The sequence below is a fragment of the Macaca fascicularis genome, chromosome 1 (genome assembly GCF_037993035.2).
Source record: "Macaca fascicularis isolate 582-1 chromosome 1, T2T-MFA8v1.1".
In the NCBI taxonomy this organism is placed as follows: Eukaryota; Metazoa; Chordata; class Mammalia; order Primates; family Cercopithecidae; genus Macaca; species Macaca fascicularis.
In genome coordinates this window covers 69,631,006-69,645,987 of record NC_088375.1, presented here as the reverse complement: position 1 = coordinate 69,645,987, position 14,982 = coordinate 69,631,006, and the positions used below count along the sequence as shown (strand labels likewise).

The following is a 14,982-nucleotide window of genomic DNA, read 5'->3' as shown; positions in this document are numbered from 1 at the left end:
CCCCTCCCCGCCAGTCCCGGCGAACGCGGCCGGGCCCTTGGGAACCGAGTCTCGGCGCCACCGGGGAACGGGCGCGGGCCGCGCCACAGCCGGAGCGGGGCAGGGCCCCGCCGCCGCCTTCTTCCGCCGGCTCCGCCGCCGGCCATGCATTCTTCCGGCTCCTCTGACTCCCAAAGCCCCGGCCGGGGCCCGGCCAGCCCGAGGTAACCCCCGGCTCGGCGGCCGCAGGCCCCGGAGCGGCAGCGAAGCCGAACCAGGGGAGGCGCTGGGGGCGGGAAAGGGGGTGTCGCCGTCGCGTGGCCCGGGCAAGCGGCAGCGGCCTGAGGGACGAGGGCGCGGTAGGCCCCGGGGAGGAGGCGGGGGCGCGGGGCATCCGCCCGCCTCCCTGGGACCCGCCCCGGTGACAGGTCCGGCCTCTGAGTCCCCGCCGTCCCTCTGTCCGCAGGCAGTCGCGAGGGGAGTAGGGCGCCAGCGCGCCCGCTCGCGCCGCTCCTCGGGCCGCCTGGGTCGCCGCCGCGTCCATGACCGCGACCCCTCGGCGGGGGACACCCGCCCCCGCGCTCCGCAGCCGCCCGCCGTCCGCGCCCGCCGAGGTGAGCCCAGCGCGCGGGCCGCGCCCGCCGCCACGACCCTTCCACATCCGCGGAAACCGCTGCAGGCTCCACCGGCCCCCCCGCGCTGCGGTCGCCTCTTCTTCTTTGCTCCTTTCATCATCCCTCGCTTCCCTGCCCTCTGGTCGGAGATCTCATTCCCTTCATCCCCAGTTCCTTGGCTTTTACCTCTTTCTGGCTTTTGCTCCCCTCCCCCTACTCCTGTCCTTCCTCTTTTTCGCCTTATAACCCCCTACTTTCTTCCTCTCACCTTTTAAGCTTTTTTTTCTAGGCCCCCCATTTTTTTCTTTAAAAAAAAAAGGAAAAGAAAAACCCTTTTGCTACAAATGAGAATTTTGAGGGTAACTCTTCGCTAGAGCCAGAGACCTTTTAAAGGACTGCATCAGTGTGCAGGAATGGTGGTGGTGAGGAGACCGAGGTCCTCAGTATTTGGGAAATCTGATCGAGAGGACTCTGTTTCAGTCATGTCCCTCATGTCTTCAGTTTGGATATCATGAGGGTGTCTGAAGCGAGTGGATCTATTTTTCTAAGTCCAATAGACGACTGCAGTGAGACACAGTGCGGGGACGGTCACCAATTACTGAATGGGAATTGTGTTATCATTTGCTAAATATATTGTGACATACTCCGTGCCTCGGTGAACAGCTCCCTTGACCTTGTGCGGCTCCTCCTCCCTAGCTCTCTGTCCCCCTCTGGAATTTCCCCTGAGAGATCACCGAGGTCCTACACCCGGAAAGCTTCGACCCTCGCTTTTTTATTTTGTGCTGGGGGCAATTTCTATGTTGGTGACTGTTTAGATATGTTTCATGCATTTTCCTTTTTAAGTTAATTTTCTTTCACCCCAGAAAGACAGGACGGAGTCCAATGTGAGAATGGCTATGACTTTGGAAGAAGCTCCGTGGCTGGGCTGGCTCTTGGTGAAAGCACTGATGAGGTTTGCCTTCATGGTCGCCAACAACCTGGTTGCTATTCCATCCTACATCTGCTATGTAATTATACTCCAGCCCCTTCGAGTGCTGGACAGTAAGCGGTTCTGGTATATCGAAGGAATCATGTATAAATGGCTTTTAGGAATGGTGGCTTCCTGGGGATGGTATGCTGGATATACAGGTAAGAGTGAGAACACTTTTGTTTAATGCATAAGAAAAAATCTGTCAGGAGCCATGATTAAATATATATTACATTTTGGGTTCAGGTTGCTTTCATGTCTTCACTGTTGAAAAAAAATAAAAAGAAAACAATTCTATTGGGTTTCTCTTCAGAATCTCAGGAAGACTGATGTTTTCAGAAGTATAATTTCATAATTGTGTATTGGTAAATTTCAAAATGTTTTTACTGTGATTGACATACATTGATGAAAACTGGTCTGCAAAAGCTCTGGTAGAGGAATAGGAGTGCATTGCATAGGACTTGAGAACTTATAAAGTGAAGATGTAAGATATTTCATCTATTTCATGGAGGATGCCCTTGGAAATGTAGAAAAATGATGGAACCATATTTGTGCTAAGATAGTTTAATAAGTTTCTTCATCATTTAATGTGATATTGTACTGTTAGCATTTTGAGCAAGCAAAATGGCTTTATTTTCTCTTATGTATGTTTTGTTTACTAGAATCTATATTTTATCTCATAAATCTGAGAGTATTAAATATAAAAAATAAAGTTAACTTTGTTAAGCTAATTTATCTTCTGAGTGTCTTTAAATAGATTGTAATTTCTGCCTTTAAATTGCATTTGGGGAAGCAAGAGTAACACTATTCAGAAGTGGACTTTTATAGAACTAAATGAGAAGTGTTTATTTTCTGAGGTAAACCTTATATGCTTTGAGAACTTATGCCCTTGCTGTGAAAATTCTGTATCATTTATTGTATTTATTTGATTTTTTTCCCTTAAGAATTAAGATAATGAAAAAAATCATAGAGGTTTTTTGCACTTGTCAGATGTGGAGGCTTTTAGCACAGAAATTTCTACCTGGCAGGCTCCTTGGAGATCATGCAGATGCTGTGGTCAGTGGAGGCTGTAGTTCATAGCTTGGCAGAGTGAGGAGGGGTACTCCCAGGGTCAAGCAGTATGGCGGTTCTCCATTTGAAATTCTGTCTCCCTCTTTCCTACCCAGGCTGCACCTGCACATTTTATCCACACACACAAGAGAAGGACTGATAGTATACAGCTTTTGTGGAGTCTGACAGACTCTTGCTATGTCTGAGTGCTCTCAGTTGCCCCAGATGAAGCCTTTTCTCCTTCCAGCAGTGCCATTTATTATTATGCAAGTGCTGAAGCCCCTGGGATAGTGTATGCATTGATTCCTTGTCATCTGTCTTGTTGAGATTCTAGTGCTTTTTGGATATAGTAGGTGAGCTTCTAGCCCTTTTTTAGGGCTTGGTGGTGGCAATAGCAGTAATAGAGAAAAAATGAAGTTCTAGTCTATGGTGCTGAATTCTTACCTGAATTGCACTGCTGTCTTAGAGTTGCTTGGCTTGGTATAGTTTGAGCGTTCCCAAATATATGTTATATGGTACTAGTGGCTTTATTCTTGTATAGTATACTTAAGTTTGCTTGTTTTAAATTAGCTTATAGTATTTTCAGAAACGTGTTCTAGAAGTTCATTCTGCTTAACAATGAAATTACTGAAATGTTTGTGCTTGTGTATAGTGTATTTAAATGTTAGCATGATGGGAAGGTAAAATTAATTTGGCATTGACCTTGAGATTAGGAGTGCAGTGGCGCTGCTTGAAGTCAAAGTTAGTTATCCTATGGCCATAGCATTTTTAAGCATGTATTTTTAAGCATATTTTCTTGGGGTGTCTCTTCCTTGCTGACTATAGAACTGTGTAATTTCTTTTGCCACCTGCTTGGAATGTGGTCTTGGCATGATCTGCATATTTTAGTCTCTCTGAAGCATCTGCTCTTCTTCAGGCTACTGAATTTTGACAATTTGATCAGTTTGTCTTATTTAAATATAGACTGTTTTAATATATGTATTTTAAAAGGTTTTCCTATAGGTAGAATACTTGATTTCAGAGGGCCTGGTCATAGTCTGATCATAACAGAAAATAGTCAAGAAGTTACACAAATATAGGAATGAATTTGGTTGAAAACCTCAGCTGAATTTAAAGAAGCACATGTAAGCAGAAGTTGATGAACAGGTGTACCCATAAAACAATCTCAGGGGTTATATTAGCCTTTCTTTAGATAATATATTTCACTTCTTCCCTTTACATCAAAAGGAGGGTGGGCTTGTGAAGTTCTTTTTTCCCTATGCCCAAGTTTCACAGATGGAAAATTGAACATTGCCAAAGGAATTCTGCTCCGCAGATTAAGTATGTTCATGTTTTAGAATAAAAATTGCCAAAACTTTGTTGTAAAACCACTTATGAGGAAACCTTAAATAGTAATTAGGAAGCTAAAAATTGAATATTGGTATATTGGTATAGAATATATATATATTTTTTCCAAATTATGACATTCAGTGTAATATGAGTGAATTCTCAGCTCTGCTGATGAGGACTATGCTGATTATCTAACCTGCACAGCCCCATATAGTAGCCACTGGCTGCATGTCACTATTTAGATTTAAATTAATTAAAATGAAATAAGATTTAGCATTTAGCTCCTCAGTCACACCAACCAGATTTCAAGTGCTCAGTACTAGGTGGCTAGTAGCCACCTAGTTGTTGTATGGACAGTGCAGGTACAGAACACTTCTTTCATCACAGCAAGTACTATTGAACAAAGCTGATATAGTAAGCATGGTTTTCTTTTCTTAGAGAAACTAAATTTTATCTTTATTAAAAAATCTTTCCTTAGTTCTAAACAGATTTCTTTTGTAAAAGACAAGAAGTTTTATTAAAGTTTTATTAAACTGTCTCTTAAGTCATCACAAAAATGAGCCCTTTAAATTCATACATGCTTCTTGGATGGGGAATGGTGAGGCCAGTAAGCCCAAGAACGTAAATGAACATTCTTGTACTTTAGTTTGCATTTTCAGAGCTGGGGAACTGTCTGTAGACACAGAAGATGGAAAAGGGATTTTCTGGTCTGTTTCTGACTTTAAGTTACATATTTTAAAAAGTACTCTGAAGACACTGGGGTTTGTTCATCCCTGGCTTGCTACTAAAGTAGTAATGATTGTTGTTTTCACATTTTCCTTTTTTTTTTTTTTTTTTTTGAGACGGAGTCTTGCTCTGTTGCCCAGGCTGGAGTGCAATGGCGCAGTCTCGACTCACTGCAACCTCCACCTCCCGGGTTTAAGCGATTCTTCTGCCGCAGCCTCCTGAGTAGCTGAGACTACAGGCGTGTGCCACCACACCCAGCTAATTTTTGTATTTTTAGTAGAGATGGGAGTTTCACTATGCTGGCCAGGCTGGTCTTGAACTCCTGACCTTGTGATCCGCCCACGTTGGCCTCCCAAAATGCTGGGATTACAGGCGTGAACCACTGTGCCTGGCCTGTTTTTACATTTTCTTTAGTAGGAAGTGCTGTACAGATATCTCATGCTGAAATAACATTTTATATTGCCTTTGTCTTAATATTTCAAGGGCAAACCAAAAGAGATACTAGCTTAACTAATGATCCACTGCTGCATGCTTTATTTGGATCTAGGATAAATCAGTACCCCACCCCCCCGGAGTTTAAGTGACGACTGGCAAATTTGAGAGAAAGATTTCATACCAAACAAAATATATTCTATTTATTTAAAATGGTTGATTTTTATTTTCATTTACTTGTTTTAGTAAAGGAATTGTCATCCAAACACATTTAATTAAAGTCTCAGCCAGGCACAGTGGCTTCTGCCTGTAATCTCAACAACTTGAGGAGCTGAGGTGGGAGAATCACATAATCCCAGGAGTTTGAGGTTACAGTGAGCTGTGATCATGCCACTGCACTCCAATCTGGGCAACAGAGACCCTGTCTTTATTTAAAAAAAAAAAAAAAAAAAAAAAAGACTGTGCATGAAATACTTTAAAAATATTTATTGTTAATAGAAACTCCAGAATTTTTATTTTTGTATAGGATGAGAGCCATGGGCCAAAGTCTGACTGGAAGGGAGCTGGGGTACCAGGGGACTTGCTGCCAACCTGTTTTTGTGTAGCAAACAGTTTTCCTTAAATTGAGCATTATTTGGGGAGGCTTTAGGGAAAACTGATGGCGATTACGTTTAGTTACCTCCTACTCCCCAACTGACAGCTGCTATGTCTTTCTGGGTTATTTGATTATTTGACAGTGTCCTGCTTTTTGGGGAGGGATGCATATTCATTGTGTGACAAAAAATAATTTTTAGGAATTATTTCTGACCTTGAAATTCTACAGAAAGTTTCAAAAATGTATTTCAAGAGCAATATCTTATAACCTTCGAGCCATAAAAGCAATTTAGTATGTGAAGATGAACATTTTAAGAATGTGAAATAAAATAGAATTCAATAGAATATATTAGAAGTGCATGTGTTTATACTGAGTGGTGCTGCAGAATGTGTTTTTTACTATGAGTACAGTCAACATTTGAGAGGCATTGTTCTAATGGAAAGAGCACTGGGATTTTGGAAAACTCTGGGAGTCGGTGGTCTAGCTTTAACTTTAAATCTGTTCTCACTGGTAGGGGTAAGATCCTTACCTACTCTGTGCCCACTGGATGGATCTTCTTTATAACCCCAGGGTCTGATTTGTTACCTGATGCTTACAGAGTACTCAATAAGTGTCTAGTTCTTGAATGATCCTTTCTTATTTTTTTGTGAGACAGTCTCATTCTGTTGCCCAGCCTGGAGTACAGTGGCACAGTCTTGGCTCACGACAGCCTCTCTCTCCCAGGTTCAAGCGATTCTCATGCCTCAGCCTCCTGAATAGCTGGGATTGCAGGTATCCACTACCGAGCCTGGCTAATTTTGTATTGTTAGTAGAGACAAGGTTTCACCATGTTGGCCAGGCTGGTCTTGAACTCCTGACCTCAAGTGATCCACCCGCCTTGGCTCCCATAGTGCTGAGATTACAGGCGTGAGCCACTGCACCAGGCCAAATGTTCTCTTTTCCTTTCCTGGTTCTGAGATTCCCTAGCTGCCTACCTTTCTGAAAGGTCTATTATCAAGGTCATTGCAATCCACAAAATATGAAACCTTGAATCACATCATGTTTAATATATGTAATCTCTTACCATACCACATTCGTTAATTTTTTTTTGAGAGACAGATTCTCACTCTATTGCCCAGGCTAGAGTGTGGTGGCGAGATCATAGCTCACTGCAGCCTTGACCTACTGGACTCAAAAGGGATTCTCCTGCCTCAGCCTTTCGAGTAGCTGTGACTATAAGTGTGCATCACCGTGCGTGGCTAATTTTTAAACATGTTTTTGTAAAGATGAGATCTTGCTGTTGCCCAGGCTGGTTTTGAACTCCTGGTTTCAAGGGCTGCTCCTTCCTTGACCTCCAAAAATGCCGGGATTATAGGAATGAGCCACCATGCCTGGCCACATTTACTAATTTAACACACCTTTATTGAACTTCAGTTATCTGTGGGAACAGGTACACTGGAGGTACCTGATAGGCACAAGACATAATCACTGACTTTAAGGAGCTCACAGCAGCCTTGTTGGGGAGACTGCACCAGCAATGAAAATACACAGGGGTACAAAGGGAGGTAAGAGGAGGTGCTCCTGATCTAGCTTCAGTGGTGGGGGCTGACAGGGAAGGAATAGGGGATTTAGCGAGAGGCTTCGAAGGAATTTGAATTCCTTTGAATCCTTAGTAATTATAATTCATTTAAAAGATGCAATTATAATTCATTTAAAAGATGCATAAATTTTATCAGGGTGGTACTGTTATCACTTCTCCTTTTGTTATGGATGTTGAAATTCAAAGAGGTTTCACAGTTACTTCCCCAGAAGCATTAACTGGATTGATGTTGCCACAAGTTGATTTTTGTATTTAAAGAGCCAATACTGACCTTTAGGTAATGTTCCTAGAGTGTTTCTTAATTTTTACTAGCCATATGCCCTTTTGCTTTTGAGGCATGAAATCTCTTTCTGAAGATACAACTCTTTAACATCTGAAAGCAATATCATAGCTATAGATTTCTTCAAGAGGTTAAAAACTTGGTGCTTCAATGGAAATGTTGTAGTATAATGGAAATTTCATAAAATCTAACTTCCTTAACTCTCTACTCATGTGGAGAACAAAAACTCCACTGGAATTTTGGTTTTGGTGCTTGAAAGTGGATTATCATCAGAGTAAGGAGTTATTGCATGGTGTTAGGTTGACAACTGATTTTTTTTTTTTTTTGAAGTCTTGCTCTGTCACCCAGGCTGGAGTGCAATGGCAAAATCTTGGCTCACTGCAACCTCCGCCTCTTGGGTTCAAGTGATTCTCCTGTCTCAGCCTCCCGAGTAGCTGGGTTTACAGGCATGGACTACCATGCCCAGCTAATGTTTCGTATGTTTAGTAGAGATGAGGTTTCAGGCTGGTCTCAAACTCCTGACCTCAAGTGATCCACCCGCCTCAGCCTCCCAAAGTGCTTGGGTTACAGGCGTGAGTTACTGCGCCTGGCTGACAACTGATCTTGACATAAATCCAGGAGAGGAGTTTTCAGTACAATGTTTTGATTTTTATATGGAAAATATATCATGAAAGGAAATATTTTTGTTCTCCATCCTGTGATAGGTAATTAAAGGTAAATATTACTAAATGCTTTAAACTCAGCAATCTGGTGGTACTGTACCTTTGATGTCTGGTCTTATTTCAAAGATAGTTTATAATTGAATAATTTATTTTAGATACTTATTTTGAAAAATGTATAATGTTGCATACACACACCTTCACATACACTATTACAGAAGCTCAGGGGGCAGTATTTGCAATGTTTGTAGTAAGACCTCAAGTTCTGGAGTCAGAAAGAGCTGGGTAGAGTAATTTTTGGTTTATTTTTGTTTATATTTGCCTGGCATATCTTTGCCAATCCTTTTGTTTTCAAACTCAAACTTTTATGATTTGCTTTGATTTAGATGTGTCTCTAGTATATAGCATGGAGTTAGGTTTTGCTTTATGAGTGAATTTGAAAATCTCTGTTAATATGAGTTGAATCCATATTCATATGTCAAAAATTTATCATGGTTCTGCCATTGTATTTTATGTTTTCTATTTATATATACATATGAATGTTAAGTCGTTCACTGTGTAGTATCTTTTTCTTTGCTTTTCAGTTCTGATATTTAGGAAGGTTTGTATTTCAGTCTTATTACTTTAATATTCTTAGTTGTCTATTGATAGTAACCATTCATTCTATTCTATAACCAGAGGTAAAACTCTTTTTAATCCTTCTCTCTTCCCCTTTCTCTTCTTCCTCACCCAATCTTAGTCAGTAATATTCATTTAAAATAGCGTATACATCTGTGCTATCATGTATACTTATGCTTCTACGACTTGAGCTTTAAGACTATACACTGACTCCCAGCTATTACATCAAGGTAATCAGTAAGCTTATTATACTTCTCTCTACTTTCTCCCTTATTTCAATTTATGTTGTTTGAATTTATACAGTGTTATAGCCTGTAATATTTGCATTCTATTTTATCAACCTCATTTCCATCTGTTTTTGTATTAATTCTTCAGTTGAATGTAATGTTCACCCAGGTACTTTGTGCAGAGTCATTCTTTGGTTGGCTGAAGTTTATCCTCCAGCAGTTTCTCAATAAGGGCTCAGGGGAACAAGATGGGGATATTACTCTTACATCATTTTCAGAATTTGTCTTTTGTTGCTTTATATGTTTTTTGTTTTTTTGAGACGGAATCTCACTCTGTTGCCCAGGCTGGAGTGCAGTGGTATGTTCTCAGCTCACTGCAACCTCCGCCTCCTGGGTTCAGGCAATTGTCCTGCCTCAGCCTCCTGCGTAGCTGGGATTACAGGCATGCACTACTACGCCCGGCTAATTTTTGTATTTTTAGTAGAGATGGAGTTTTGCCCTGTTGACCAGGCTGGTCTCAAACTCCTGGCCTCAGGTGATCTGCCCACCTCGGCCTTTGAAAGTGCTAGGATTACAGGTGTGAGCCACCATGCCCACAGCCTGTTGCTTTATGCTTGAAGGATAACTTAGCAGGTTATAAAGTCCTTGGCTCACACATTCTTTTTTTGAGTATCTTACAGGTATTATACAAATGTCTTCTGGCATTAAATGTTATATGAAGCCAGATTGATTTTTTTCCTATATTAATGATTTGGTCTTTTTGCCTGTCTGCCAAAAGGGATTCTCCCTTTATCTCTCATATCTAGTGACTTTATTCAGATATAGTGGTATTGACTGTTTAGCTCAATTTTTAATAGTATATGTGTGCCTTTCTAATATTTAGATTCAAATGTATTTTCATTTCAGGAAAGTTTTCTTTAATCATATCTTTAAATATTTACTTTGTCTCATTGTTTTGGTTTTCCTTTTTGGAGACCTTAGTTATATGTATGTTGAATCCCACTTTTTTTTTGTTATGTCTTTTATATCTATTTTTCCTTTAATCCTTTTAAACACTTTTTCATTTGTTTCTTTCATGTCTCTTACTGTATTTTCTGCAATGTCTCTTCTTTGTTCTCCTATCAGTTTCTTCTTCATTTCTGTGATGGCTTTGTTTATTCTTCTATTTTGTTGTTGTTGTTGTTGTTGTTTAGTTTTGCCAATTCATGCTTCCCTATTCCTGTTATCTAGACATTTCTCTGTTGAGTTCTTGTATTTCTTTTTTTTTTTTTTTTTTTTTTTTTTTTGAGACGGAGTCTCGCTCTGTCGCCCAGGTTGGAGTGCAGTGGCCGGATCTCAGCTCACTGCAAGCTCCACCTCCCAGGTTTACGCCATTCTCCTGCCTCAGCCTCCTGAGTAGCTGGGACTACAGGCGCCCGCCACCTCGCCCGGCTAGTTTTTTGTATTTTTAGTAGAGACGGGGTTTCACCGTGTTAGCCAGGATGGTCTCGATCTCCTGACCTCGTGATCCGCCCGTCTCGGCCTCCCAAAGTGCTGGGATTACAGGCTTGAGCCACTGCGCCCGGCCGAGTTCTTGTATTTCTTATTTGTGGTCTTGCTCATAGTGATGATGGCTTCACTGATTTTCTTAAAATCAAACAAAATTATTCAGTTATAAATTTTGTCTTCTCCATTGTAATTTTTTTGGAGTGTCGGTACATTATCTATCATTTTTCTTAAAGTATCTCTCAGTCAGTATCATGCCAGTTACCTTTTTTTCCTTGTGATTTAATGAATTGGCTTTACCCCAATCTGTTATTTGTAGGAGGTTTGGGTGGGGCCGGGGTAGATTTCCGGATTTCTGCCTCAGAGGTAGTCTTTTTCACATATGAAACTGGGTGTGTGTGTCTGTGTTGCCACAAGTCTTCTGCCTCTCCAAACCAGAACAAGTCTAGAAGGCATTTTGCCACTAATTCTGAACTTCCCACTCCTTCCTTTGCAGCTATGATTGGAGGGACATGGCTCCAGCATGCCAATGCAAACCACCCCCCCACCTTTTTTGTTTGTTTTGAGATGGAGTCTCACTCTGTTGCCCAGGCTAGAGTGTAGTGGTGCAGTCTTAGCTCACTGCAACCTCTGCCTCCTGGGTTCAAGCGATTCTCTGCCTCAGTCTCCCGAGTAGCTGGGACTACAGGCATCTGCCACCATGCTTGGCTAATTTTTGTATTTTTAGTAGAATTGGGGTTTCACCACGTTGGCCAGGCTGATCTCGAACTCCTGACCGCAGGTGATCCACCTGACTCGGCCTCTCAAAGTGCTGGGATTACAGGCGTGAGCCGCTGTGCCCAGCAACCCTTTTCTTAAGGAAATGTATTGTAACTGTTGCTTTCTGAGATCTGCCACTGTCAGGCCCTCCTCATCACATGCCACAGTGTCTTTCCCTATAAGCTGTTCTCCACCGCAGCATGGATTGCCTGCCTTGTTTGATCTCAGCCTTGCTCTCAGGTACTTTGGTGGTTTTATTTTTTAAGTTTAAAGTTTTTGGCTTTTTTGGTGGTGGTTGTTGTTGGAGACAGGGTCTTGTTCTGTCACCCAGGCTGGAATACCATGGTGCATTCCAACTCACTACAGCCTGAAACTCTGGCCTCAAATGAGCCTTCCCACCTCAGCCCAAGTAGCTAGGATGACAGGCATTGCCACTATGCCTGGATAATTATTTTAATTTTTTTGTAGAGATGGGATCTTGCCAGGTTGCCCAGACTGGTCTCAAACTCCTGGCCTCAGGCTGTCCTTCCACCTGGCCTGCCAAAGTGCTGTGATTACAAGCATGAGCCACCGCACCTGGCCTGGGATTTTTATATTTTTGTTTTTCTCCTAGGTTTTCTGAAAAAGCAGTTTTGTGCAGTTTTTTCTCCTTGTTGCTATCTGTATTTTCCCAGAAGATTCATGCCTATAATGCTACTATGTCCATACCAAAAAGTACAACACAAGATTTTTGTTTAACTAATTATAATTCAAATAGCACTGTCAGCATCCTATTGTACGTTGGTTGATTATTAGAAAATGAAGAGCAATTTTACCATCTAATTAATTTTCTTTGAGGTTTGTTTAAAAGCATAAAGTAGCCTCCAAAATGTATTTCTTTTGTCTCCCAGTGGTTTCCAAACTGTTTTGATTCTTAGACTGCTTACCAGTGGCATACGTTTAAGACATCCACTCTATTTCCATTTGGCTGCAGTAAGAAAATGTCATCAAAATGAATGGAAGGAGTGAGTTACCTTTGGTAGTTTAGTAAGGAATATGAAATAAATGTGACATTAATACAGTAAAGCTCTAGGGTCTGGTCTGCCTTGAGAACTTTAAAGATCACTAGTGCCCCCCAAAGTTTGACAAATATTGTTACATATGAGTTTACCATTCCTAATCTAAACTTAGGATTTACTGAATACTTAGGCTTTGTTTTAGGAGTTTCTTTTCAGAGTTTGCAAGTTAGTGGCCATATTCAGAAGCTGATATGTTGGTCTTAGCACTATTTAAACTTAAAAAAAATTAGTTGTCAACATTTCAAATTTGGGAGATTTCACAACACATGAAAACAAATGCCACATTTCCAGCTATTCTTGAGAAATTAGAGATCCGGCCATGCTGAGCCCTCGTTCCTGCATAGTAACAATTTGCTGGAGCTGCGTGATGACCACCCCCTTTACTGTCCAGTTTATCCAAGATCCTGCTGCTGCTTGTCTTGTTTTGGGCCTACTTTACTCATTAAGAGTACTTGCTTGGATCCCAGAGACTTGGGTGATGTTCATTTTAAAACATTTAAATTACAATTACTAGTCTATTTCTGTTAAGCATAGTTTTGCATTTATATGCCCTAGTAGTGCCTAAGACCAATGAACTCTACCCTTAAAAACTGAAATTGGCTGGCCGCGGTGGCTCGCGCCTATAATCCTAGCACTTTGGGAAGCCAAGGCAGGTGGATCACTTGAGGTCAGGAGTTTGAGACCAGCCTGGCCAACATAGTGAAACCCCGTCTCTACTAAAAATACAAAAATTGGACTGGCGTGGTGGTGCACGCCTGTAGTCCCAGCTACTCAGGAGGTTGAGGCAGGAGAATTGCTTGAACCCAGGAGACGGAAGTTGCAGTGAGCTGAGATAGGACCATCACACTCCACCCTATCTCTGGACAGAGTGAGACTCTGTCTCAAAACAAAACAAAACAAAAAACTGAGCGTTTGTTAGTAATCTCAACTGCTGATTTTATGAAGCAGAGGCGTTTAATAGAAACTGAAAAATGAAGCACTATTACCAAAAGCTGTGGTCACAAGGTTTTTCAAGTTTCATGTACCCTATTACTGACATGGTAAAATGTTGCCAGCTGTTTATACACTCATTAGTTAGTAGAATGTCTCATTTCTTCTTAAGAATATAATTATCTAAAATCTAGATTATTAAACATTCTTTTTTTTTTTTTTTTTTGGAGATGGAGCCTCACTTTGTCGCCCAGGCTGGAGTGCAGTGGCATGATCTCAGCTCACTGCAACCTCTACCTTCTAGGTTCAAGTGATTCTCCTGCCTCAGCCTCCTGAGTAGCTGGGACTACAGGCGCCTGCCACCACGCCTGGCTAATTTTTGTATTTTCAGTAGAGACGCAGTTTTGCCATGTTGGCCAGGCTGGTCTCGAACTCCTGACCTCAGCTGGACCACCTGCATTGGCCTCCCAAAGTGCTAGGATTACAGGTGTGAGCCATAGCACCTGGCTAAAAATTATTTCTCTTTTCTGTTTTATATTTTAAAATATGAAAAACAAAGCAAACCTGGTTGATTTCTGTTTCTTATTTTAAATTATAGTACAAATAACTAAAAATGAAATATAGATAGTATTATAGAATGATTAGTTATGATGTTATACTTTTTCTCTTTTTTTGTAAAGCTATTTCATCACATTTTATTTTCTTGGTTATACTTTTCACTTTGTTACATAGGCCTTGCCTTTCTTGTTCTTTTCTTTTTTTTTTTTTTTGAGACAGAGCCTCGATGTGTCATCCAGGCTGGAGTGCAATAGCGCAATCTTGGCTCACTGCAACCTCCGCCTCCTGGGTTCAAGCAGTTCTCCTGCCTCTGCCGCCCGAGTAGCTGGGACTATAGGCGTACATCTCCATGTCTGACTAATTTTTGTATTTTTAGTAGAGACGGAGTTTTGCCATGTTGGCCAGGCTGGTCTCGAACTCCTGACCTCAGGTCATCTGCTCGCCTCGGCCTCCCAAAGTGCTGGGATTACAGGCGTGAGCCACCACACCCAGCCAGGCCTTGCCTTTCAAATGCCTGGAATTAGATTCAGTTTCCCAGTTCTATCCATATATGACTCTATATATTTAAATTTAAGGCCGGACGTGGTGGCTCACGCCTGTAATCGAAACACTTTGGGAGGCTGAGAGGGTGGATCACAAGGTCAGGAGATCAAGACCATCCTGGCTAACACAGTGAAACCCATCTCTACTAAATATACAAAAACTTAGCTGGGGGTAGTGGCACGTGCCTGTAGTCCCAGCTACTTGGGAGGCTGAGGCAGGAGAATGGATTGAACCCGGGAGGCAGAGGTTTCAGTGACTCAAGATTGCGCCACTGCACTCCAGCGCCTGGGCAATAGAGTGAGACTCTGTCTCAAAAAAAAAAAAAAAAAAAATTTAAATGAATTAAAATACATAAAATCTAAATTTCAGTATCCTAGTCACATTAGCTACATTTCAAGCAGTCAATACCCACATGTGGCTTGTGACTATTGGTTATACTTTTTCTTAAGGTTTAATAGATTCATCAAATTTTAGTACAAAGAAACTTCCCCCAAACTTTTTTTCTTCATTAAACATTAAGAAAACATATGAGGCTGAATGCAGTGGCTTATACCTGTAATCCCAATACTTTGGGAGGCTGAGGCAGGAAGATAG

The 14,982-nt window shown here is 41.5% G+C and overlaps 1 protein-coding gene across 17 annotated transcripts in view; it reads left to right on the top strand.

Annotated features, from left to right (window-relative positions):
• Window positions 1-12: 12 nt before the first annotated feature.
• The window catches only part of LPGAT1 (lysophosphatidylglycerol acyltransferase 1), a 95,857-nt gene continuing 80,887 nt past the window's right edge, over window positions 13-14,982 (top strand). For 5 of the 17 annotated variants that reach the window (XM_045396658.3, XM_045396653.3, XM_065541371.2 and 2 more), the window contains exons 1-3: window positions 13-203; window positions 446-593; window positions 1,457-1,721. In XM_045396658.3, the coding sequence (XP_045252593.1) occupies window positions 522-593; window positions 1,457-1,721 (337 nt within the window). In that variant the 5' untranslated portion in view covers window positions 13-203; window positions 446-521. Of the gene's footprint in view, window positions 204-437; window positions 594-1,456; window positions 1,722-14,982 lie in introns of those variants that run through there. The other 12 variants (XM_074035854.1, XM_074035838.1, XM_074035895.1 and 9 more) reach the window with 4 other exon arrangements.